Below are 27621 nucleotides of genomic sequence, written 5' to 3'. Positions count from 1 at the left end.
CAAATCTGTTTTTCAGTTCAATTTTATCATTATTTTCTGCCATAATGGATCATTGTGAATGTATGCAGCTTAAATAGTAGCTTTATATATAAAGTGCCTATAGAAAATCATCATACCCTGTAAAAATCTATACCTTTACTCACATTACACCTTGCATTCAAAAGACCTTTGGGATAAAGTTGTAGAAAGGCACAGGTTAGGGGAAGGCTACAAAACATTTCAATGGCTGGAAAGGTTAAATAGAATGGGATTTGATTTCAAGCTGTATGATAAATTAAGTAATTATTTCAAAGTGTTACGATGATTATCTATAAACAATTAATTACAGATCAAAAATTTGTATCTGTTATGTATGAAACACATACTGTATACTCACAGCAACATACACAACCCAGCCTCATTGTGGGGACGCACCCCTGTATACATTACTGGATAGTGCGAAATATGTCCCAGGATGTATTTTGGCAGTTTTTGTTTTCGCGAATCCGCCAGAGACTGCTGTGTATGCTTTTCCAGATGTCGAATTTCTCTCACGAGTGCTGACTGACTGACTGACCGACTGAATAACCCACCCACCCACCTACCCCCTTCCCTAAACCCAACCTACAGTGTTGTCAAAAGCAATGCAGAAAAAGAAAACCCTCGCCTGATTTTTACCACTTTTTCACATCTTACTACACTCTCACCCTGTTATTTACTTGTTTATTTAATTTTTTCGTCTGCTTTCTGTAACCATTCTTTGTTGAACTCGAACCTCATCATCACGGTCAACTCCGCTCTGCCTCCCAAGTCTGCTGACGTACACAGCAAGCCACTCGGTAAACTGGTAACAGCGGAAAAGCCGTTAACACAAAGGTATTTGGCAGCGCGAAAAGAAAAAAAAGCCGGCATCATACCGCTCCGTAGCATTAATTTTTAAGACTAAATGCAATCATACGTACCTCAGGCTACATAATTCGCAATCTCCAGATATGTATACAGGGGTATGTATTTACAATGAGCCTGTGTTGCAACATGCACATTGAAAATAAAATAATAATTTAATTAATCAGCTCCTATTAATCTTACACTATTTGTGGTTAGGAGTTCTATGTAAATCTTGATCCTCTGGTCCTGGAGGTGTTGCAAGAGGCAAATAACATGTATAAATTGGGTGCTCATGTACCTGATGGTATCCACAACATGGCCGCCAAAGAACCACAGCTGAAGGAGTATCGTTACAAGTGAGTCCATAAAAGAGATGAAGCCTATTGACCTTATTCTGCAATGTGAAAAGTGCATTCGTTTTTGCGATTGTTTTAGAACTCCTGATTCAGTTGCCTATAGAAGAAATTACTAGGGATAATAAACGGCAGAAAAAGGTCAAACTACTTTCTCTACAAACATGTGTGTTTGCGACTTTACAGACAAAGTAGAATAATATAATAAGAAAACATCAGTTTGCAACATCAAGCAGCATAACGAGCTGTTCTAAAATGAATGGAAGTGAATGAGACTGGAAGTCTCGAGCCGAAAGATTTAAATGGCTGCACCCACTCATACGTGAAGAATAAGGTCAATATTAGCATAACAATGATCATATAGCAATTTTCACTTGATGTTATTGTGTAAAATACTGCCGCTTGTATAGTTACTTCTCTTGAAGAAAATGTTATGACGATTAATGTAGTATGTTGGTAATATACAGCAAGATAAGCTATGGCAAAGAAATTGTATATAAATTCAACTAACAGACCTAAATTAATGCTTTGAATTAAAATGTGAAGTGAATACTTTTATCAGTAACTTTTATTAACCATTTTCAATGGTCTTAGATTACAGATGATGCTGAAAGAGTTTCATGCAGTCGTCAAGAGGATACCGGGTGTATTAAAGTCACCGATGAAGCCCTTCATCAGATCTGTGGAGACTACTCTGTCCCCTGGGCTGACCATTCTTTCATGGACATCCCTCAACATTGACTATTGTAATAAATATAACTTTATATAAATTCCATAAGTACTAAATATCAAATAAATTCAGTTGAAGGTTGTTGCCGTGACACTTTTCATCAGACATTCTAATATTTGGTTTGCAAAGCATTTACAGAGGGTATTTAGACAGCAAAGAGTATGTTAACCTGTGTACGAAGAGACACGGCATTGTCGTTTTTTAAAAAATGTTGAGATGTCTAATCCTATGTTACTTTTTTGTATGCATTATGTCTTCCCTCAATGTTTTAAGTCATAGGGTGTGTGTACAAGGCGTTGCAAGAGCTGGAGCAAGTACTGAAGGTTGTTACAGATATTCTGGATTGTCGGATTAATCATACCTTAGAGTCCATGTGTTCGACCACACTGCTGAAACTACCCGGAAATGAACCAGTTACACCCGAGATGTTCCTCGCCAATACAGCGGCCACCATCAACACTGAGAGAGAAACACTGAAAGTGTGAGTGACGATTTTAAAATATTTTATAAATGATATGGTCAAAACAGACACATTTTTTAAACACTGTCTCTGTAGATTTTAGGAGCTTTTAACGTGTACTAAAGAAATCAAAACCAAACATACAGAAATATAGCTGAAGTGTATATATATATATATATATATATATATATATATATATATATATATATATATACATAGTTAAAGTCAGAATTTTTAGCCCCCCTGTTTATTTTTTTCCTCAATTTCTGTTTAACGGAGACTTTTTTTTTTTTTTTCAACACATTTCTAAACTAATAACTGATTATTTTATCTTTGCCATGATGACAGTACATACTATTTTACTAGATATTTTTAAAGACACTTCTATACAGTTAAAGTGATATTTAAAGGCTTAACTAGGTTAATTAGGCAACTAGGTAACTAGGCAGGTGAAGTTTTGTGCACGAACAGAAGAAATCGTCGCTCGAGCACAGAGATTCACATGCTCGTATTAGATGAATGCGATCTCGACTTGTAATACTGCGCTCACGACATTTGTCAATGAAATAACGCCACAGGTAGTTGGTAGATCTGTGTAAAAGGCACAACAGAGTCTGCCGCCATAGCTGGAAAAAATCCTAGAGGAAACACTGTATGTATATTTTATATATATATATATATATATATATATATATATATATATATATATATATATATATATATATATATATATATATATATATATATATATAAAATATATGCATATATATATAAAATATATGCATATATGCATATTATAAGTTTTGCATTTAATAAGCAGAAAATTATTAGTTTCTTATCTGAGCTAGTAAAAGTGCCTGTCACAGGAAAAATATTTAGTATACAAAGTTTTGAAATATTCAGAGAATATTCTTTTAATACCATGGATAAAAAGTTTAGAACTTTCTCCCAAAATGTTCAACCAAAGGACACTTCCATAAACAATGATATAGAGTTCCTATCTCTTTATTGCATTTTACGTGTTGATCAGGAATATTTTAACTGAATTTGTGAAGCAGTTTTGGAGTATTGTATTGTCTCATATTCCATTTATAGAAAACAGACACATTAAATTTAAAGAGAATGAATATGATGTGTGTACTAGAAATGCAGCCTTAAATTTAAACCAGATGAAACCATCAGTCATGCTTACATTTCTAGCGATTTTGTACTTAACAGACATCCAAACATATTAGCTTATACACGCTTAATTTGGGCTGTCAGTTCAAATCTAACAGATTCCTTTACTATAGTCCAAAAATAGACTAGTTGTCAAAAGGTCAGGTTATACAGACTTCAGATGTTTAGTCATGCATTTCTATTTGATGAATAGTCTATTTTTTGGACTATTGTTACAGTAGACATCTAATAGATTTTCACAGACAGCCCAAACTTAGCATTGTTTTAGTTAAAATGTCTAGGTTTTAATGTCTATGAGACATATTTTTGACTAAGCAAAAATAAGAAGGCAAAATAGTCCTTTAACTTAAACCAGCTCAAATCAGCAGCCATGCTTGCACATGTAGCAATTTTGTCTTACTTTCGTCTAACATATATCCAAATATATTCACTAAAACAAGCTAAATTTGGGCTGTCAGTTCAAATCTAATACAATAGTCCAAAAATAGACTATTCATCAGAAAGACTTGAGATGTGTAGTCATTTATTTCTATTTGTTGAATAGTCTATTTTTGGACTACAGTAGACAGTACTACAGTATTACAGTAGACGTCTGATAGACTTTTTACAGGCAGCACAATCTTAGCCTTGTTTTTCTCAAAATGTCTATGTTTTGATGTTTATTAGACATATTTTAAACCAAAATCTTGCTAGTTAACCAAAATATTCCATTTAGTTTTCATGCTTTCAAGCTTCCTGCTTTCTGACTAAGCTCCATAGTTATTTTGTATTTGAAGTCAATGAAGTATCCCTGTATTTTCGTTTAAGTGCAAGTCAGCAGGTGGAGAGCTCAATGTTAGAGATAGCCGAGGAACTGAACAGAATGCTGAAACCTTTAGAAAGAGTCAACTTGAAGGTGATTATCAATTATCAATACATTTGATTATAATGTGTGTATGAAATGCATTATTAAATTTTTTGCATGTTACTACTTATTTACATAACTCCTATTTATACAATTTATTTATGTAAACCCCTTTACAATCTTTTGTTTCACTTCATTTTAATGCACAGAAATGCAGTTGTCTGCATCCTGATGCCAAGCAGATGACACGTTGTCTACAATGCCTGCCGTGCGCTTTCTACATAATGATGGGACAGTTGTGTCAGAGGAACACAGAAGCCCTGGTCACAGGTACACGTGCTATGGAATCACTTTCGTCTAAATATGGAGACCTTTCTTTATATGTGTGTTACTTCAGAGAAACTCAATGTAATTGTCTTCTTTATTTGAAAGCTACCAAATCTTCTTTAAATGCATTGCACCGTCGTCTGCTTGCTGCAAGCTCCACGTATCGTTCTTCATCTTCAAGTGGAGCTACCATTCAGGTTCCTCTTTTCAGGGTTTCTGTTGAGCTAGCCATTCCCAACATCGTCTTCAGACCAAGTTTTGAGCACATACAGGTACTGATGTGAAAATAACAAGAAGCACAATATCAGATTTTAAAGTATGCTTACATTTGTTCAAATGACTAAGGTCAGAAAGATTTTTAGTATTTTTCTTCAGCAAATTTGTAAAGACATGTATAGTGAAGCCCCAAATTTTTCATACCCCTGTAAAATTCAGAATTTAAGGTACTTTTATTCAACCAGTATGTTTTTTTTTTTGCTTTGACCGGAAATAACACAGGCTTCTCCCAAAAGATAACAAGACGATGTACAAGAGGCTTCATAGTGGCAAAAAAATATTTCTCAGCTTTTATTTACATTCAAGAAATGCAGCCATACGTACCTCCGCCTACGTAATTCACTGTCTCCAGAAACGTCCGCAGGGCTACGTTTTCACAATGAGCCTGTTGCGGTAATTTCAGGCTTGACTGTATATTTTAAAAAGGATTTCTATTTCAAATATATACAGTTATTTTTCAATGAACTTTCTTAATAGTTATTAATTAACTTTATATTCATTAAAACATATTTAAAAAAGTGTGTCACAGTTTTCACATTATTCATTATTCATCATTAAGCTGAAGACAGGAGAAAAATATCTGAAAATTAAACTTTCTCATCTATTTTAGATCAAATATACAGTATGCAGGCCCTTTGAGCTTACAATACTTACTTAAAATATTTGGTAACACTTTATAATAACCACACACTATGAATCATGTATTAAGCATTAGCAAATAGTGAATTCATTATCTGTTTAGTATTTACTCTACATTAATAGATGCTAGTAAGCAGTTTATAAATACAGCTACAAATGCTCTATTCTTGACCTATAAGCACATGTATAATGTGCTTAATGGTTGTATTTTCATACTTTGTTAATGATTCATTTTTCATTACTAAATTAAGTATTGAATTATTTACAGACCAGTTATTTAAGAATAGTTGGTGCTATTTAAGATCATTCAGATTGCATAAGTAAATGATTAATAAACTATTCAATTTAACATTCATATATCTTATTATTCAGGCATATACTAACAGTTCAATAAATGCTTTATTAAGTCAACTTCATCCAGTTTTGTGACCTAATCTAGTGAGGACTATGAATGCTGAATAAATTCTTTATAAATTACAATTAAAGGGGTCAGTTATATTCTAAACAGGAAAAAACTGAAAATAAATGACTTTATTAATTTCTATTCATTTGAAGAGACACTGTGTCAAATGAAAAATAAATCTTTGCAATCTTAACTAAAATAAAATGAGTGTACAGTTTAAACATCACTAAATAACTTTGAAATGTTGTATTATAATATATTGCTAAATTAATATATTGTTGTTTTATGCAATTTTATTTAATTGCATTTATTTCTAATTGTATTTTGACACTCCTGTTATTCTGCAATGTTTAAAGTTTACAGTAATTTTATTTTTTAGATAAGATTGCAAACATTTATTGTTAATACTAAGCCTTTAATTGTCATTCATAAGGGATTTATAAAGCATAAATAGTCCTCACTTTAGATTAGATCACAAAACGGGATGAAGTTGAGTTAATAAAGCATTTATCAACATACAAAGTAACCTTTAATACAGTATATGTCTGAATAATAATATATATAAAGTAAATGTTGATTTCAATAGTAAATTAATCGTTTACTTACTCATCCTGAATGATTATAAAAGCCACAAACTACTCTTAAATAGAAATAGTTTGTAAATAATGCAACACTAAATTTAGTAATGAACAATTCATAAGTAACAAGTATGAAAATACAATTATTAAGTACATTATAAATGTGCTTTCAAGTCAAGAATAGAGCATTTGTAGTTCATAAAGCATTCATAAACTGCTTACGAACATCTATTAATAGAGTTAATGCTTAACAGATAATGAATTAACTATTTGTTAATGCATAATAAAGGATTCATAGAGTGAAGATAAACTGTTACCAAATATTTGAACTTTTGGGCAGTATTTACTTAATCTATGCATAAATACAGATATGGATTGATAAGATGTGGCAATAATATGTGGTTTATTTTGCTTTGCAAATTCATGAGATTTAGAATTCCTAAAAACTCATTTGTTTGTGTTGTGCAGGGCATACTCAATAGAGGTGTAAACATGGTGCTTTCTATGGCAAGGGACATTCCACTTTGGAAATATTTCCATTTACAACAAGATCAATTGCAGGTAACAGAATTAAATAAATCCAAATATATTAAGCTTATCTATACTGTACATTGCCTCAAACTACCATTTTTACTTACAAAGTAAATTACTGTACAATAATCTGTTGTTTTTACGCCACACGTGTCATGTCACAATTATCATGTCACAATTATCATGTGGTAATTAATGGCCTGCCACAGATGATTTATTTACTTGTTAGTTTTTAGGCATTAGATGACATTAGTTGACAGTAGAATTGTTGTGACTACAGGCAGAGCAGGCGGCAGCACGAGAGCATGGAGATGATACTGTAGTCTCTAAACCAATCCTGCTGAGGTCTCTGGACAGACATGTGACAGAACATAAGGATGTGAACAAGTCTCTGTCTCAGCTTGTCCCTTTGGTATCCTCCCTGAAAGCAGATGCTGGGGACATCCTGGAAGGGTTATCTCAGTTTTCAGCCTTGTGGAACCAGGTACTTAAAAAACATATAAATATATATAAATCCATACAGTTCATGTAAACGTTCACACCATACACATTTTTTGTGGTGAGAGACACCCAGACGCCTCATGTTCTAACCACCTGCTGCGCTTCGTGGTTTTGACGGAGTGCCCTGTGCAGATAATAAAAATCAATTCATATAAAAAAGTTTCCAATGTCATGCGCTCTAGTGCCAAGACTGCTGATACAGTGGTTACACATATGCTAGAGTTGGTGAATCATGTAATACAAGTCATATAATACAAAGCCCCTTTCACACAGTGATACAGGTAAATATCCAGAAGATTTCTCTGAACGACTTTACCGGTACATTCAAAAAAGTGCTGTTCACACAGGCAAGAACGTTCCAGAATTTTTCCGGAAAAGACCATTCACACATCCATTCCAAAATACCGGTAAATTCTGACATCATTAACCAGAAATGACCTCTAAACGGCTGCGCATGTATTTGTAAACAAATTTTTGTTGTGGTTTCACATTTATTTGAAACATTAGCATTCATGTAGTTGCTTTTGTCCCAGAGACATCCAAAGGCAGATTTGCTAACCGCAGGCAATAACAGCGTTGTTTACATGTATTTTTTAAATGTTTACATGATAAGTATTGTGAACAACTTCGATGAAAACATATGGGGGAACAGTTTCGCATGTCGAGATGTAGGCTGTATTTATTTGTGTGCTGGCCCTCACCGGAGCACTCCATCACTCGCACATGCATCACGCAGCTGAACGCAGGGCTTGCAGGTAAGCTCACAGTGGTTTATCATAAGCATTTTATCTATATTTTTTTCCACAGTTGGTATTAATAATGAGCATAGAAACATTATCTGACTTACAACTAGCAGCTAAACATGTCTGGAAAAGGATTTAAAGGCTTTTATTTTCATAAACAATGTGGATGTGAATGCGTCTGAATGTTTTGATTGGCTAGACGTCTCACGTCAGCACGTTCTAAACGTGTACGTGCTCATTCTGGCAATTTTTGTTCTGCGTTCACACTGAGCAACATTCTGGGAAATTACTGGTAATGTTAAAACTTCTCTTTCCGGAAAATTGCAGAAGCGGATTTACTTGTATTTTCAAAAAGAGCATGTTCACACATAATCTCTTTTTGGAAAATTGCTGGTAATGTATGGTATGTGTGAAAGGGGCTAATAAAATTTTTTTGCAGGCTCCAAAATGTTACACATCTGTCTTCATTAACAGTTATCTCTTACATGCTCCATTATTCAATCATCTTATTGCCACATATTTACTGCAAGTCATTTTGACCATAGTGAAATGGTACATGTCCCATGGTACAGTACATGTCAGAAAAATTACTATACACACAAAAATAATATCTGCTGTCTTGAGTTTTTTTAAAAAATGTTTTGCTAATTCATAAATCATCACAGTTTTACCATTTGAAAGTGTATTAGCGTTTTTGATAAAACCTAAAAAGTAAACAGATGCATGTTTTGGACGTAAAAATAAAATGAATGTGTAGCATCAGGATATCAACATGTGTGACATATTATGCTTTCTTTTTTCTAGGACCCTGCAGAGCAGGTGAAGGCCTTTTTGCAGACCAACCCAATTTTGGCAGATTTCAGTACCCAGCTATCTCTATATTCCGTACGTAATTGTTAAACAAGGCTTAACAAATTTTGCAAACAGCTATGGTTTAACCTTTCACATGTGAGTTTTAAATACTCCAGCTCCGGAATAAACTCCTGCGTGAGTTTTTTTTTTGTGACCATTACTTAAAATCCATTTTGTCTAAAGTTCCCATGAAGACGTTTCAAGTTTATCACGTGACCCACCAGCCCCATTGATCTATGTATATATCGTATTTTGTTTCTTTTTGCCCTTTTCTGTAAATATTGACAAATGTTCTAAACAATTATATTGTGAAATTTCTGATACTCTGATTCTCAAATATATGATAGAACATATATCTTGTCTTTTAAACAGCTTAATAAAAATAATATTATTTGTTATATGATGGGTAATGTGTGCTGCTGTTGTTGCTAGAAGGGATACAGCAACAATCAGACATTAACGAGAAGTATTTATATTATTTATTAAATTGCGTACTAAGTTATTAGCATCTTTTAGCATAATTTTAACAATTATTTGTTGTACAGTGTCGCAAAATTATGCTATATTGACCTGAGTATCCTCAGCTGTATCCCATCTAGACTGTACCTTCTTCACCCAGCGTTTTAAAAGCACGGTTAAATTGTGATTTATGAGTTTATGAAGTTCTCCGCACTTATTTCTGTGCCTCATCGCATGTTGTTAGATTTGAATTTCAGCAGTTAATGACGTGCGCTCTGAACTTTTTAATCACACCAGTGTGATCGTACGCTTCAAGGGACCAGCCAAGGCTGATCACACCGGTGTGATCGGATGCATGAAAGTGAAAATGAAAATGTGCTTAGTATTTATTTACTCAAAAGTGGATCCAAACCTTTACGAGTTTCTATTTTGCATTGAACACAAAAGAAGATAGTTTAAAGAATGCTGAAAACCAGTCCCCATTGACTTCTATAGTAGGAAAAAAAAATTTCCTTTGTGTTTAACGGAAAAAACAAAACTCAATAAGGTTTGTATTAACTGAAGCCAAATTACATTTTTTGTTGAACTTGCGCTTTACTTGAGTGTGATCCTGACTTTCTCTTTATGTATTTGTGCAGGCATACGAGACTCAGATTCAAGAGCTTCCTCAGACTTGCACTGTGGGCCCAATCCTCTACGAAACTGAGTCCCTCAAAATGTCCCTCATTCAAGAGTGTCACACCTGGAAACGTGCATTCGGGGCGGCTCTAAATCAGCAGGCTTCAGCGGGTATGACTGAAATTAGTTCTTTTGTGGATGGCGTGAGCAGGCAATTACAAAGGCCCATCTCTGACCTGGATGACGTGAGGGAATCCATGGCCGCCCTGCGTGAGTTACGAGAAGAGGAAATACGGGTAGAAACCATCATGGGGCCGGTGGAGGAGTCGTTCGCCCTGCTGAATCGCTACGATCTGTTCTTCAATGACGGAAATGCAGAAAGGATTGATGGGGTTGTGTATGCTTGGAAGGAACTTAAAGTGATGGTGAGGGATGTGTTTTAAAGTCTGTGTGAAGTAAAAATTTACAATGTTCATTTGGCCAGCGCACAGTTATTCTTTAGGTGAACTATTTATCAGAGCGACAGTTAATACACTGAAAAATCTTGGTAATCTTCAATCTAAATCTGACCATTTGCTTCCACGTTTGGAGTAGCGGTGTTCTGACGTTCTATGCTACCTCATCAGAATGTGCTTCCGCTATTCCAATCTGTCATGTTTTATGTAAAGAAGAGGTAGACCATCTTGTCAGCTTCAAATGTCTATCAGAATGAACTATCAACTTAAATGAGGGTGCAAAAACAGGGGTAGCACATTTTGTCAGCTTTGTATGTCTATTAGAGGGAACTACCACCTTAAATAAGGATATGGAAAGCACTGTCAACTTCAAATGTCTATCAGAATGAACTATTTGAAATTGGTTTATTAAAGTGGTAGTTCATTCTGATTGTTATTTGAAGGTTATAATATGTGCTACCCCTGTTTCTACACCCTTATTTAAGGTGGTAGTTCATTCTGATTCTGACAAGATGTGAAACCACTGATTATTTAGATGAAATGTGACAGATTGAGTGACCAGTAGCGCATTCTAAGTTGGTGGCTCAGATCGTCAGAACACTGGTCCTTCTCTGATGATGTCAGTTTGATGGCTCGAGCTGAAATATCTTCAACAATGCCCCTCTTACCGTTAGTTTGCTATGAGGGAATCCCTGCCCCTACTCAAAATTTTGTTTCAAAATTTGATACTCAAAATTCTCAGAAACTTCCAGTTCACACAGACTTTAAATATTAGCTAATTTGCTTTCAATTTTCTATTCTTTTTTTTTTTAAAGAAATGGAGGATCATATGTAACTTCTATTACTGGGTTTACACTGTAAAAAATGCTGGGTTCCACACAATTCATTCATGTTGTTTCAACACAAATCGATTATTTATTCATTCATTCAGTCATTTTCCTTCAGCTTAGTCGTTTATTTATCAGGAGTTAAATTCGTTCGCCACAGCGGAATGAACAGCAACTATTCCAACATATGTTTAACGCAGTGAAAGCCGCAACCCAGTACTGTGAAACACTCATACACTCTCACATTCACACGCGCACTTATACTCTATGGCCAATTTAGTTCATCCAATTCACCTATACTGTAGCTCTTGTCTATTTGACCGTGGAGGAAACCCAAACGAACAGGGGGAGAACATGCAAACTCCACACAGAAATGCTCCCTGGCCCAGCCGAAACTCGAACCAGCCGCCTTCTTGCTGGCACTGAGCCACCGCGCATCGATTAAGTTAACTTTTTTTGTTTGTTTTACAAATTTAAGTGCATTGAACATAAAACAATTTAGTTGTCCCCCTAAAAAAAAAAACTCAAGAATTGTGTTGATTCAGATCATATTACATAAGTTGTTTAAACAAGCAGCCACAATATTTTTGAGTGTACTGGGTTCCACACAACTCATTCATGTCGATTAAATTAACAGATGTAACAAATTTATGTGGATTGGACATAAAAAATTAAGTTGTCCCAACGAAATCTCAAGAATTTTAATGGAGAGTTTCCAAGTAGTTTGAATAAGCAAAGTACTTTGGATAAGCATTTGCTTAATGCACAATGATTTTTTATTTTATATTTCAAGGCTAAAGGAACTCAGAAAAAGCTTTCAGAGGTTGAACCTCACATGAAAGCTGAGCTTATAGCTGGAGTTGAGGTCTTCCAGAAGTCTGTAGACAGTTTCTATGGAGACTATGACAACAGGTAATATTTAATTAGCATATTCTGAACATTTAAAGTGTTTTGTAACTTTATTTGTGGTTAAAGTGTCTTAATAAAGCCTCTGTGTGTATGTACAGTGGTCCCGGAGTCACAGGTTTGCCTCCACGTGAAGCCAGTGACAGGTTACAAGTTTATCAGGCCAAGTTTGATGAACTGTGGAGGAAATACGTCACCTTTTCCAGTGGCGAAGAACTGTTTGGTCTCCCTGTTGGAGGTGCTTGTGTGTTGTTGTTTTTTTTGGTGTTTAATAAGGGTTTCAGCAAGAGCAGGGTAGGCATCAGGCTCACTTTGAGGGATAGACATCAAAGTTTGTTGTAGCAAAGTTTGATTTGTTGTTTGAATGGTTAAAATTGAGGCAATGTATAGAAAAATACAATCCACTGAACAGAATAAATACCTCACAAATATGCACACAGTTATGTTTTTTCTGGATTTAATGGATGTATTGCATGTGTATGGGTTTGAGTAAAGTTAATATTTGTTTTATTCAATAAAGATAACATTTCTTCAAACTTGTAAATCAAAATATTGCAATTTAGAGCATTTTTGTCCTGCAAAATGACAGAATAAAAAATATTTTGTTTTCTTATGTTTTAACAGTGTTTAAGTTAAAATATTGGTATAGAGTTGCCTAAAAAATAATTTCTGAAAACTTAAAAAAAATCGAAATTACAACATTTGTTTTGGTTTTAAATTTGTTAGAAATGTCATCAGTAGTTTACAGAATAAAACAAACATATATTTCATATACAACATAAAAAAAATACAGAAAAACTGAATTTTCAATAGTTTTTTTATTATTATTTTTTACAAAAGAAGCAGTACTCTACTGACTTATGAGGTTACCCTTCAAGGGAACTACAATGTGTGTTTGGAACAAACAATGGGAGATCGCCAGACAACTTTGTCTGTTCCAGACACACGTCTCCATTCTCGATTCGGGGAACTCAGATTACATTCATAACCAGGACGTTCTTTTTTTATTCTTTCATATTTTTCTCTTTTTTTCAGAATATCCTGATCTTCACAGAATCAAACGAGAGCTCAACCTCCTCTCCAAGCTCTACAGCCTGTACAATTCTGTCATTGACAGCGTTTCAGGCTACTATGACATATTATGGGCCGACCTCAATATAGAAAAGATCAATAATGAGCTGCTGGATTTCCAGAACAGGTTTTCTTGTGATAGTCACATACTTAAAGGTCCCGTGATTTGAAATGTGCATTTATATTCAATGCTTGATGTAATCTCAACCGAAACAAAACATGGTGGGACATAGTGTAGCTCCTCCTCTTTAAAAAAAAAAACGTAGATCCACTTATGTGGAAGTTACAACCTACAAGCTTTACATGTTTATATTAGTTTTATATCTTCTAAAGGTGAATTTTGTCAATGTTTTGGGCCACACTAGCTAATAGATATCTTAAAAATTAGCAATATATTAATACTAACATCTAAAAAACCTAATTTTAATTTCATGGGACCTTTAAAATGGATCAAATACTAAATGAGCTGAATCTGGGAGCTAATTCTGTCATTCCTTTTAAGGATCCGTAAGTTACCTACAGCTCTGAAAGAATGGCAGGCTTTTAATGACCTGAAAAAGACTATCGATGACTTCAACGAAACCTGTCCTCTATTATACATGATGGCAAATAAGGTGATGTCAAGCAAGCATCAGTTTCATGGTAACATACTGCATTTATACACAACAATCTTTTATTAACAAGCTCATTTATGACTAGGCAATGATGGCCCGGCATTGGGAGCGGATAACTGATCTTACCAAGCACAAGTTTGAAGTGGAAGCTCCAAATTTTAGCCTTCGAAATGTTATGGAAGCACCTCTGCTAAAGTACAAAGAAGATATTGAGGTATTGTGCTGACAAAATGTTCAAAATATCCTTAATGCATCCTAATATATTACTAAAAAAACACTTCTGGCTGCTAGGATGTGTGTATCAGTGCCGTTAAGGAACGAGACATTGAAGCCAAACTCAAAGATGTTGTGACCGAATGGAGCAGCCATCAATTCACATTTGCAACATTCAGGTTAGATGTCATTTTTAAATAACTCTTTTAATATTTGTCATGAAATATATTCAGTTTTAATAATCGATATAAAATCATTTCAGGAATCGTGGAGAGCTGCTGCTAAAAGGATCTGATACTTCAGAGAAGGTGGCATTAATGGAGGACAGTCTCATGGTGCTTGGGTCTTTAATGAGTAACAGGTATTTTATTAAATACAGTTGATTTCTATAATATAATTCTAGAATATTTCTAGAATTAAAGGGCTTTATATGTTCAACGAGATGAGATGTCATATTTTAGTGTCTGTATCAAGTGAGTTTTTTTGAAAATGGGTTTTATATGTTAACAAGTGTCTACTTTAATGTTTTAAATTGGTGCTGGTGAGATTAAAATGAAGGTGATACACTGAAAAAAAAGGAAAAACTTGATACCCTAAAAAAGTGAAAACAAATTATTTCAACTTGTCATACTTAAACAAATATTTTTAATTAAATAACTTAATTTATTACTAAAAACTGTTAAAAATAAATAAATTAGTAAAAAAAAAGTTTTTTCTTGGAAGTTGATCCAATGTTTGTTCAGTGATGTTCCGACTTCATTTAACATAGGACATATCTTTATTTAAAAATGAACCATACTTATTCTGACATGCACTTAATAAAATCTATAAAAGAATAAGAGATTTAAAATTTTATTGTATTTTTATTAATTAAAAAATATCTTGCTGTTACTTAAACTTAAAACTACTTAACTTAAAATTACAGTTTTTTAGTATTTCAAAGCTGCACTATGATCCTTACAAGTGCTGTATGTAAGTTTTTTGACTCTTCTAAAGTATAAAAATACCATAATATGTTTGCAGATATTTAAGAAACATGCTAAGTGAACATTCTTGTTTATCTGAAAATTAATGCTGAAGTCAGATGTTCTGCTTTGAAAAAGTTACGTCCCGGAACCCTGTCTTTATTTTGGTTCTTTTAACCCGCCCAATGCCAGTTTACCCAATTATATTTCAGCACTCCGGATTGCCTTGATGGAAAACAGCGTATTTGATTGATTCATTCAGAAAGGCTCTCAAAGCATGCGTCTGTGACCGAAATGCGACCTCCGGTGGACAGTAGCAGAGTCCGAAATGACACTTAGATTCAGAGATATTCATGAGGTTATTAATTAGCAAAGAATATAAATGTTACTAACGTAAACATTAGGTGAGCAGGGTACATTGTAACCCCTTGTCCTAACAACATGCTACGTGACGAGATTTGCAGTGATAAGCAATTTGGCTGTTTATACTAGTTGAAACATGACAGAAATTTAAATACTGCCATTCGGATGCACAGACTAGTGCACTTACTGCACTCCAATGAAATGGAAAGGTTTATAATCTATTTAATACATATTAAACCTCTTCAACATAATTAAACATACATGCTGAATCACTGATATGTTGGTGTTGTCAATCTGGCAACCTGCGCTTGCGTGTGTTTTGAACCAGGCATGCAATACCTAGTTCAACCACTGGGTGTCAAACTTGCATACTGCACCTTTAAATAAAATATTTTAAAAGGTTGTAATTTTTGTGGTGACATTTTTAGGGTTTGAGTTTCTGGGGTTTTCTATCACATTTTACAATAAGATTGCAGTAGTTAATGTATTTACAAACATGAACTAAACATGAACAATACTTGTACAGCATTTATTAATCATAGTTTTTTTTAGTACATGTAATCCAAATACATGCTTTTTAACATTAATTATTGGACTGTGAGTTAACTAACAAAGTTAACAAAGAACAACTGTATTTTCATTAAACTAACATTAACAAACATGAATAAATACTGTGAAAAGTGCAGTATGTAATTTTGACACCCAGGGGTTGAACTAGGTATTTCATTCCTGGATCAAAACAAGCGCAAGCGCAGGTTGCCAGATTGAGGACCAAAAGAAGTGAGTCTAAAAATGAAGTCTAAAGGCTGATTTAAACCGTGTTCTAAATAAAAAGCAACAGCATGCGATAGAAGGAATATTTTCCATGGTAAAAGGAGTTTTTGTTCTAATCAACATATATTAGATTGAATTGAGAATTGATATATTAGAAACGGCTCTCAGGTACACTTTGTGTGCTTTATTCAGGGTTAAATGCTAACAATGCAAGTTTTAATGCCGTTTTGCATGACATTTATTGCTATACTACTGAAAGCAGCAGCAGATAGTTCACCTCAGATCTTGAAAATAAAAAAAATGTTTGATATTTAAACTTTAGAACTGTGCAATAAAGCAAGCCAACACATATCAGTGATTCAGCATGTACATTTGATAATGTTTAAAAAGGTTTAATATGTATTAAATAGGTTATAAACCTTACCGTTTTGTGAGTGAGTGCATATTCTGTGCTTCTGAATGGCTGTATTTAAATTTCTGTTGTGTTTTGTCTGGTGCAAACAGCCAAATTGCTATTCACTGCAGATCTAGTCATGTAGCATGTTGTTAGGACACGGGGTTACAATGTAACCTGCTCACCTAATGTTTACATTCTAATACTTATATTATTTGCTAATTAATAACCTCATTTGGAACTCTGAATCTGCGTCTTATTTCGGAGTCTGCTACTGTCCACCGGAGCCGTTTTGACTGAATGAATGAAATACGCTGTTTTCCATTAAGGCAACCCGGAGTGCTGAAATATAATTGGCTAAACTGCTATTGGGTGGGTTAAAATAACCAAAACAAAGACCACATTATGGCACGTAATTTCAAAGTAGAATAACTGACTTCAGCATTGTTTTTCTGATAAACAAGAATGTTCACTTAGCGTGTTTTTTAAATATCTGCAAACATATTATGGTATTTTTATGCTTTAGAAGAGTCAAAAGCTTACATACAGCACCTTTAATACAACGTTTTTGTGAAGTGTTACTATGTTTTCTGTGAATTATTATAAATATGCATGATAATCATTAATTTATGCTCAGTAAAAAATAACATTCTTGTTTCAGATATAATGCTCCTTTTAAGCCGACTATCCAACAGTGGGTGCAGAAGTTGTCAAACAGTTCAGAGGTGATCGAGAAGTGGCTCACAGTACAAAATCTGTGGCTGTACCTAGAGGCTGTGTTTGTGGGTGGAGATATTGCCAAACAACTGCCACAGGTAGCACAAATCCTACACATTTTGTACATTAAAAGCTGTAACCTCTATTAAAACTCACTCAAGCTCATGTGAAGCATACAAGAGATGGGTAAAACATGATATTTCAGTCTCATAAAATATCTCAAAATCTCATATGACAAAATTAGTCATTTCACATTCTTATCATGATGTATAGTATATCGCAATACACTGTAGAACCATTTATGTAAATTAAATGGGACATTCTACCAGAAACCTACATTTTTTTACTTATAAAAAAACGTGACAGGGCCTGACCTTTAGGCTTGTCATCCTCAAAAAAATCATACAAAACAAGCATAAAATCATATAATTCAATGATAGAACGCATCCTTGATCACTGTCAGCTTCTCCTCCATCAAATGATGTCACTTCCGAGTCATAGCCTTAAAGGTGTATTGCATGCATTTCATGTTAAATTTAATTCAAATGTGACAGGACTGACAGAAACTTTCATAGCTTCATGTTTTTAATCAATTGATGTGAATGATAACAACTTAAACTTGCTATTTCTGAAGTTTTTTCTAAATAACAGTTTTTAGCATAACAAAACTATTAAAGCAATTGGGCTGAGGACAAGGACAATGACAAAGTTTGTACATTTGTAAAGTGTTTATATTTGTATAAGTGTTATATTCACTATATTTATGTTTTTCTTTTAGGGACAGATAATGTACTCTACATTAATGTACTCTAGAATTTCCCTTAAATATATATTGACCACATGTAAAGGACTATATTTTTTTACATTATAAAGTATTTACTCAGAAATTAGCTCATTCATATGTGATCATATTTTTCACTTTATTTAGAACTTCAGGGCAAATGTTTGGTTAAAAAAGTTGAAATATAAAATCAATATTAATAGAATATAAAACACTTCTCAAAATCTAATAATTACAGATTCAACAACAAAAAATACATATGAGCTAAATAAAATGCAAATTATAAACAATTCACAACAACTCGGTGAATCCTTGAGTGGCCCAGCCAGAGCCCAGACCTAAATCCTATTGAACATCCGGGGAGAGATCTGAAAATGGCTGTACACTGTTGCTTCCCAACCTGATAGCGCTTGAGAGGTACTGCAAAGAGGAATGGGCAAAAATTCCCAAAGACAGGTGTGCCAAGCTTGTGCCATTATATTCAAAAAGACTTGAGCTGTAATTGCTGCCAAAGGTGCATCAATAAAGTATTGAGCAAAGGCTGTGAATACTTATGTACATGTGATTTTTCAGGTTTTTATTTTTTATTTTCAATAAATTTGCAACAATTTCCAAAACTCTTTTTTCACATTGTCATTATGGGCTATTGTGTGTAGAAGTTTGAGGAAATAAATTAATTTAATCCATTTTGGATTAGGAATAAGGCTGTTACATAACAAAATGTGGAAAAAATGAAGCGCTATGAATACTTTCCGGATGCACTGTATCATCAAATTCGACAGTCCTATCCCAAAGAAAATATTTTTTTATATATATATTTAACATTTCTTGAATTTTTCACTCTTTGCAGGAGGCTAAACGCTTCCAGAACATTGACAAATCATGGCAGAGGATAATGCAGCGGGCACATGAGATTCCTGGTGTGGTTCAGTGCTGTGTCGGGGATGAGACGCTGCAACAGCTTCTGCCACACCTGCTGGAACAGCTGGAAGTGTGTCAGAAATCTCTGAGCGGATACCTGGAGAAGAAACGTCTCGTCTTCCCGAGATTCTTTTTCGTCTCTGACCCCGTCCTGCTGGAGATCCTGGGTCAAGCATCTGACTCACACACTATACAGGTGCATTTATCTAATCAGCATTATGTCATAGTTAGGCCCACACGGAATCTGCGCGTGCAGAGTTCCGCAGATTTCCACAGATTTTTAGCCCATCATTAATTCTGTTTATTTACTTGAGTAAATGTAAGTAAATCTATATTTATTAAGTTTTTTAATTAATTACAATCATATTATTGACTAATATGAAAATGTTCATCTGATTTATTTACAATACAGTTTGTAAAGTAATATTTTCTGTCTTTTAGTTGATATATTATATGAGAGACTTGCTTTGTTGACCAAATAAAGTGGATCTAATTGGATTTTCATTTTAAACATTAAATAAAACTTTAAAAGATCTTATTTTTTATTTCACATATTAAGGTTGTAGTTATGATACTTCCAAAATAATTCTGCAGAAATCCGCACATTTTTACCAAAATTCTTCGCAGAAATAGCAAAAATGTTCGCAGATTCCGTCTGGCCCTAGTCATAGTGCTACTATGTCATAGAACCGTGAAATATGGTTGAGGCAATGTCTGCTTGCAGCTTTTTTTTTTTACAAATCCACTACATCCTCATACATGCCATTTACACATTCTTCTCATGTGCATCTGTGAGATTGCTGTGCATAATATATCACCTTGCTATTGAAAAAAAGCTTTTACCATGATTTGGTTTTGTTTTACCTGGTTTTTGGAACTGTCCTTCGCCACAGCAAGTCAAATTAAAAGTGACACGGGTTGCTCAAATTCCAAAGTTGTTGTTTTTTTAAACAGCAAGGTTTTGCTTCTGAATGTTTATTTTTATAGTAAATCAATAACAAATTGTATTTTATCATTCACTTTATTTTAAAAGAAACTAATTCTTGTTTTTTTTATGACTTCCAGGCTCACCTGCTGAACCTTTTTGATAATGTGAACAGAGTTGTGTTTCATGAGAAAAACTATGACCAGATACTGAGCTTTCAATCACAGGAAGGGGAAACAGTGAATATGAGTGAACCAATCAATGCCCAGGTTACAGTATTTCTGACATTACTTCATGATAAAATAACATTAAAAACAATCCCTAATCCCCCCCAAAAATCACTTTAATTTATAGTATTAATAAATTGTATTCATGGACAAATAAATAGGAAAAAAAGACTGGCGACCACTGACAATGAAGATAATTACTGATGTCTCACCACAGGGAAATGTTGAAGCCTGGCTTGGTATGTTACTTGATGGAGTCAAGAAGACCCTCCATAGCATTATAAGGCAAGCTGCCATGGTCATCGGTGATCAGGGCTTTAAACTGGTGGAGTTTCAGTCGATGTTCCCTGCTCAGGTCGGACTGCTCGGCATACAGTTCATCTGGACCAGAGATGCTGAGGAGGCTCTCCAACACAGCAAGGCTGACAAGAAGGTTCAAACTCAGTTCTTATTATATATTTTCAAGTCATACACCCTAACATGGTTTGTTGGATGTTGATGATTGTTTTTGTTGATACAGATAATGCAGACTACTAACGAGAAATTTCTGGATCTTTTGAACGAGCTGATTGATATGACTACACATGATCTGACAAAGATGGAAAGAACTAAATATGAGACACTCATCACCATACACGTTCACCAGAAGGACATTTTTGATGACCTGGTAACTAATGTTTAGGTTCTTCATTGTTAATTAGTTGTTAATCATCAATGATGTTGTGTAACAACATCATACACATTCAAGTTAAATAAATATTTTGCTCACCAATCCTGAATTTATTTGATAAAAATAAATCCAGTAAAACTGTCACTTTTGATCAATTTAATACATCCATTCCTGAATAAAAGTGTGGATTTTTACATTTAAAGGGACAGTTCATCCAAACATGTTAATTCTGTCATCATTTACTCACCGTTCAAAACCTATTTGAGTTTCTTTCTTCTGTTCTATTTTGAAAAATTCAGTTTTCTTGGACCCAGTAGTTTTTTTTTTCCTACAATGGAGTCTGAAGGGTCCCAGCACCCAGCATTCTTCAAAATATCTTCTTTTGTATTTAATTCTGTGAAATGATGACAGAATTTAAATTTTTGGGTGAATTATCTCTTTAAAAAGCATTAGGCTTTAACCTCTAAACATTGATTTATTTTACTTTTAACTTCTGCATTGTTTTTCTATCTTCCTCTTAAGGTACGAATGAACATCCGGTCACCATTAGACTTTGAATGGCAGAAGCAGTCCCGCTTCTACTTCATAGATGACACGGACAGATGCATAATCCAAATCACAGATGTGGAGTTTGATTACTGTAATGAGTATCTGGGCTGTACTGATCGTCTGGTGATTACACCCCTAACTGACAGGCCAGTATAGATGCATTAAAGATGCCAGGATCATTATAAATACTTCACAATTGTGGGTGTGTTCACAATTGTCTGGTTCGGTTTGATTAAAGCAATTGCCCTATTAGCGCATTTCATTTGAATGAGTGTGAAAATACTGGCTATAATATTGCTTATACATACTCTATATAATATTCAGGTCTGGACTCTGTGGAGGCCATTTCATTACCATGGCCATTAGCAGTGTGTTTGGCTTCATTATCATGCTTAAAAATAACAATATTACATATTATATGCTTTCTAGTAGCAATTACATGACGAATTAAGACCTGTCTGTACTTTTCAGCATTCACAATTCCAGAAATTCTGGCAATATTGACAACAGCTCTGGCAGAAATGCAGATTTAACCACAACAGAAACTCCAGTATTTTTCTTTCTTTTTTTCATCTTTCTCTAAATTTCTTTCATATGTCTTAAACGATTAGACCCAACAAATTCAACAGGACCTGAATTTTCTGGTTGTATTTTAATAAAGAGAATGAGAAGTAATATAAGACTTTTGCATAGTGCTGTAAACACAGCATGAACAAAAGACATTAAAGGTGCCATATACTGTGTTGGTTTAATAAGTTAAATTGTTCTCTAATATCTACATAGTAGGTTTATGGCTTCGGTAAGTTCAAAAAATCTCCAGAAACTGTTTTATAAGCTAATTTAATACTCCATAAAATACTTATAGAATCATAAGGTCCATGATTGACCATATATGGTTCGTGTCGTGAATATTAAATGAGCTCTGCTTGCAGCTCTTTCCAGACACACACACACAGAGCATGGACAAATATAAACCCAATCACAGTAACATTAACCTATTTTGCTCACCCGATCTGTTGTAGATAAAGTCAAAATTATAATTAAACTTGACAAAAGAGTGTGATAGAGATGTATTGCGTGGTATTTTGAAGCTACAATCAAAGAAAACACAGAGGAATTATTATCAACCTCTGCATGAAGAGATGACATTTGATCTGAGTGATTTGACACGATCCAGTAAATTTGACACGATAAATGAACAAAAGATATAACTAAACCTCCCTTATGCCTCTTCAGAGTGGAGATGAGTAAATGTGTAACCTGTAAATCTTGCATTTTGCGTCCTGAGGCAAGTTTGAAACATGTCTCGTGCTGTTGTTGCCCAGTAACGCACAGTAAGGGCTCGCATTTTCAAAATAAAAGTCCCACATACATAGTAAGTGAAATATATGCTTAAAATAACTAAGGGAGGAAAATTATCAATGTTGTATAACTAGGAAACGTTTGGCTTATAAAACGCATCCTGAGGCGTGCATATTAAGGATTTCAGGATTATTATTTCAGATATTTAAGGATTTCATGAGCCGTGTTTTCTTGGTGACGTAGCTGCTTGTCAGGTCCGGATGAATGACCTAAAGTAGACATACATGCTAATGTGGAGGGCATGGCCTATGAGTCTCATCAGAGTTTATTTTGTCCTTTGATTGGCCCGTTGTTCATCAAGGATTTACACTCGTGGAATTTACATGAAATGAGGAAACAGTGGTATCTCACAGTATGCCCATTTCCATATGTTGATCTCTTACTATTCTACTATACCTTGGTATACCCAGATTATCCTTATAGGACACCTTTAAATAGAACCAGAAACAGGACATAATTTCACAAATGTATCATTTTCCTTTTTTTCCAGACAAACAAATCAAGGGAGCAGAACTACAACTGTGAACACACCCTTAAAGAGTTCCACCCATCGTCTACTTTTGTATATTAACCACATGTTTATTTTGGTTGGTTCCAAGCAGGTGTTACATCACATTGGCCCAGGCTTTAGGGATGAGCATGGGAGGAGCTCCAGCTGGTCCTGCTGGCACAGGAAAAACTGAAACCACCAAAGACATGGGCCGCTGCCTTGGAAAATACGTAGTTGTCTTTAATTGCTCCGACCAGATGGATTTCCGTGGACTGGGCCGCATCTATAAAGGTCGAGTTCACCTAAATTAACTTCTCAAACTCCAAAAAAATTTTAACAGAGCACCTGTTAATAATGATAATGTATGCATAGTTCAAGTGTTTGACCTTTTTGGATAATGCTCAATGTTTGTAATGTTTGTCAAACAGGATTAGCCCAGTCTGGAGCATGGGGGTGTTTTGATGAGTTCAACCGCATTGAGCTGCCTGTGCTCTCAGTAGCTGCTCAACAAATCTACATCGTCCTGCAGTGCAAGAAGAACAAAAAATCTCAGTTCATATTCACAGATGGAGATGTGGTGGATATGGATAAAGAGTTTGGCATTTTCCTTACTATGGTAATGGGACTAAATTTAGATCCCCCTTTTATGTCATGTAACTACGGTGAACCTAATATGACATGCAAGAAAAGAAAAATTACGGTATTCCCAATATACCTAGAACGAGGGCACAGATTATTATATAGAGCCATGATTTACTTAAAGCACTCACTCTCCTTCGGCTTAGAGCTTGGTATATCAGGGGTTGCCACAGAGGAATGAATCGCCAATTACTCTGCCATATGTTTTACCAGTGGCTGCATTCCTGTCTGCAACTCAGCATTGAGATTAACAGTAGAAAAATCTTAGAATGTGGTTTTAAACACCAGTGAATAAGTATAACATGCTGAAGCCAAAACAACTGGATTTAAAATTAGAAAGTCTCAGCATGTGTCAAATATCTGAAATGATGATTGCTGTGTATAGTTTATAAATATTATAATATAATGCACAATGGTACTGGGTGATTGCAATTATGATGGCATTGCATTGTAAAAATAAATTAAGAGGAAATGTTACAGCAAATGGTGTTTAAATAAATTAATATTCTAATATACATTATATAAATATAAGTATATAACTATTTAAGTTACATTTTATGTATTTTGTATGAATTTAATTGCATATGCAGGGGATTTTGAAATGGTTGACACAAATAAAATAAAACAAAACAAAACCAAAAATGAAATAAAATGACTTGAAACGACAACCAAACAAAATAACACGAAAAAAGCATGCTTAAAACAATATCAAAAATAAAGAAATATGTTCCAGGTATAACAATGGATACTGTTGTACATAACCTCTGTGAATCTTTGTTAATTAATGGGGAGGAAGTTAAACAGGTAGAATGCTTTAATGTTTAGGTACAGATATTGACTTTCTATTCTCCGTCGTTAAAGATTTTAAACATTAAACATCATTACATGTTTTTAAAAAGGCTCAGCAACGTTTAGATTTTTGAGAAAATTGAGAAGTTTTAATATTGAGATGGACCGTTTGATTGCCATATATAAACAATTTATTGAATCTGTCTTTACTTTTAATATTGTTGCCTGCTTGAACTCTCTGTTAAAAGCAAAAAGAGAAATATAACTGGTAAGAGACAAACACCACTCACCAATTTATTTTCTGCAGCGATTAAAAGAAAAGAGGGTGGTGCGGTGGCTCAGTGATTCTCACCTCATAGGAAGAAGGTCGCTGGCATGCTAGTTTGCATGTTCTCCCTGTGTTGGCGGGGGTTTCCTCTGAGTGCTCCCGGTTTCCCCCACAGTCCAAAGACATGCGCTATAGGTGAATTGGATAGACTAAATTGGCCATAGTGTATGAGTGTGTGTTTGTGAATGTGAGAGTGTATGGGTGTTTCCCAGTATTGGGTTGTGGCTGGAAGGGCATCCGCTGCAAAAAAAAAAAATATGCTGAAATAGTTGGCGGTTCATTCTACTGTGGTGACCCATGATTAATAAGGGACTAAGTAGAAGAAAAATGAATGAATGAATAAATGAATGAATGAAAAGAAAAGCCTTGGCTATTGTGAAAAAGTCTTTCTATTCACTACATGAATCTTATCAGTTACTTCCAAATGGTAGAAGTCCCCTAAATGAAAAGTGTAAAGCACAAAAAGACATTTATTCCCACTGCTATTGATTTTTTAAATAGGATCTTAAAATGAAATTTGCATTTGTGAATGTATTTTTGCTTGTATATTTACATTTATTGTATTTGTATTGTCTTGTGTCAATGGAATGAATTAGTGCACATGTTCTAGTAAATTGATGATACAAATTAATAATTTTTTTCCTGCATGTCATGTGCTGGGCTCTGTATGAAATCCAGAACATTGTTATCTCAATGTAATCAAAATTTTTATTAAATTGTATATTTTTTAATCACAGAACCCAGGTTATGCTGGTCGGCAAGAGCTGCCTGAGAATTTGAAAATTCAGTTTCGCACAGTGGCTATGATGGTGCCTGACCGAGCCATCATCATGAGGGTGAAACTCGCCAGCGCAGGTTTTCGGGAAAATCAAGTCCTTAGCCGCAAGTTTTATACTCTGTATAAACTGTGTGAGGAACAGCTTTCCAAACAGGTACCCACAAATCATTGTCAACACAAAATCTAATGAGCTGGTGAGTTGTCATGAGGACCTTTCATTTCAGTATAGTTGTTACATTTAGTTATACAGCAATTTATGTAATGCAGAATCAGTTTTTTTTATTATACTGATAATGCGCTATCAATAAAAGATAAAACCTAATGTGCTTTAGTATTGTAAATCCTGCTTTAAATAATATTACATTTAATTACTTAATTACATTTGTCAAATTACACATTTAATTTATTTAAGTTTGGTTGGGGAAACCATTTTAAATTATACAATAATTATACAAATGTTTGTTTTTCATGATTTTTTATACGTTTGTCATTGTCTTGATTTGAATAAGCTAGTTAAAAATATATAAATATAAAAAAGAAATGTTTTATTTGTAGATGGTCATGACAGCTCTAGCTGATACTTATTCAGGCTTTTTTATTGCTCAACAGGTCCATTATGACTTTGGCTTGAGGAACATCTTGTCTGTTTTGAGAACGTTGGGTGCTGTTAAGAGGTCCAGTCCAACAGAGCCAGAAAAGACTGTGGTCATGAGAGTTCTGCGTGACATGAACCTCTCCAAACTGGTGAATATGATCAGATCAGTGAAGCAACAGAACAGATGCGTTATTGTTGTCACAAATACTCTCAGAAAGTAACCTGTTCTGATCTTCATTCAGGTTGATGAAGATGAGCCTCTGTTCATGAGTCTGATAAATGACCTGTTTCCGGGGATCATGCTGGATAAAGCTGGTTACCCTGACCTGGAAGCTGCTATCACCAAACAAGCTGAAGAAGCAGGGTTGATTGCACACCCACCCTGGATTCTCAAGCTTGTGCAACTATATGAGACTCAGAGAGTGAGACACGGTTAGTCATTCATTATTCATTTGACAAATGGATGTTAAATGCTCAGACTACAGGAATACACAAAGTGAAGGCTGTTGTTCTGTTTGTCCTCTGTACATACAGTTTAAGTCAGATTTAATAGCCCTTCTGAATTATTAGCCTCCCTGTATATTTTTCACCAATTTCTCTTTAATAGAAAGAAGATTTTTTCAACACATTTCTAAGCAAATAATTTTAATAACTGATTTGTAATAACTAATTTCTTTTATCTTTGCCATGATGACAGTACATAATATTTTACTAGATATTTTTCAAGACACTATTGTTAAAATGCAACTTAAAGACTTAACTAGGATAATTAGGTTAATTAGGCAAGTTAGGGTAATTAGGCAAATCGTTGTATAACAATGTTTTTTTGTGCCAACAATCAAAAAAAAATATTCATTCTAGCCAAAATAAAAAATATGACTTTCTCCAGAAGAAAAAAATATAGGAAA

General features: G+C 34.3%; 1 protein-coding gene across 1 annotated transcript in view; it reads left to right on the top strand.

Moving 5' to 3' along the window:
* dnah5l (dynein, axonemal, heavy chain 5 like) overlaps nucleotides 1–27621 on the top strand; it is an 83410-nt gene that overhangs the window by 10382 nt on the left and 45407 nt on the right. Inside the window, exons 19-46 of the mRNA XM_056450848.1 lie at nucleotides 1084–1223; nucleotides 1815–1966; nucleotides 2224–2431; nucleotides 4397–4484; nucleotides 4643–4763; nucleotides 4866–5032; nucleotides 7125–7217; nucleotides 7468–7671; nucleotides 9236–9316; nucleotides 10381–10785; nucleotides 12436–12554; nucleotides 12650–12786; nucleotides 13584–13746; nucleotides 14122–14233; nucleotides 14319–14447; nucleotides 14525–14625; nucleotides 14709–14807; nucleotides 17604–17757; nucleotides 19291–19557; nucleotides 20427–20555; nucleotides 20731–20946; nucleotides 21034–21180; nucleotides 21706–21878; nucleotides 23697–23875; nucleotides 24013–24200; nucleotides 26078–26272; nucleotides 26728–26862; nucleotides 26956–27145. Of these exons, the coding sequence (XP_056306823.1) occupies nucleotides 1084–1223; nucleotides 1815–1966; nucleotides 2224–2431; nucleotides 4397–4484; nucleotides 4643–4763; nucleotides 4866–5032; nucleotides 7125–7217; nucleotides 7468–7671; nucleotides 9236–9316; nucleotides 10381–10785; nucleotides 12436–12554; nucleotides 12650–12786; nucleotides 13584–13746; nucleotides 14122–14233; nucleotides 14319–14447; nucleotides 14525–14625; nucleotides 14709–14807; nucleotides 17604–17757; nucleotides 19291–19557; nucleotides 20427–20555; nucleotides 20731–20946; nucleotides 21034–21180; nucleotides 21706–21878; nucleotides 23697–23875; nucleotides 24013–24200; nucleotides 26078–26272; nucleotides 26728–26862; nucleotides 26956–27145 (4492 nt within the window). The remainder of the gene's footprint in view (nucleotides 1–1083; nucleotides 1224–1814; nucleotides 1967–2223; nucleotides 2432–4396; nucleotides 4485–4642; nucleotides 4764–4865; nucleotides 5033–7124; nucleotides 7218–7467; nucleotides 7672–9235; nucleotides 9317–10380; nucleotides 10786–12435; nucleotides 12555–12649; nucleotides 12787–13583; nucleotides 13747–14121; nucleotides 14234–14318; nucleotides 14448–14524; nucleotides 14626–14708; nucleotides 14808–17603; nucleotides 17758–19290; nucleotides 19558–20426; nucleotides 20556–20730; nucleotides 20947–21033; nucleotides 21181–21705; nucleotides 21879–23696; nucleotides 23876–24012; nucleotides 24201–26077; nucleotides 26273–26727; nucleotides 26863–26955; nucleotides 27146–27621) is intronic.

Source organism: Danio aesculapii, chromosome 24 (assembly GCF_903798145.1).
Source record: "Danio aesculapii chromosome 24, fDanAes4.1, whole genome shotgun sequence".
NCBI classification, from domain to species: Eukaryota; Metazoa; Chordata; class Actinopteri; order Cypriniformes; family Danionidae; genus Danio; species Danio aesculapii.
This window is presented reverse-complemented; position numbering and strand designations above follow the sequence as displayed.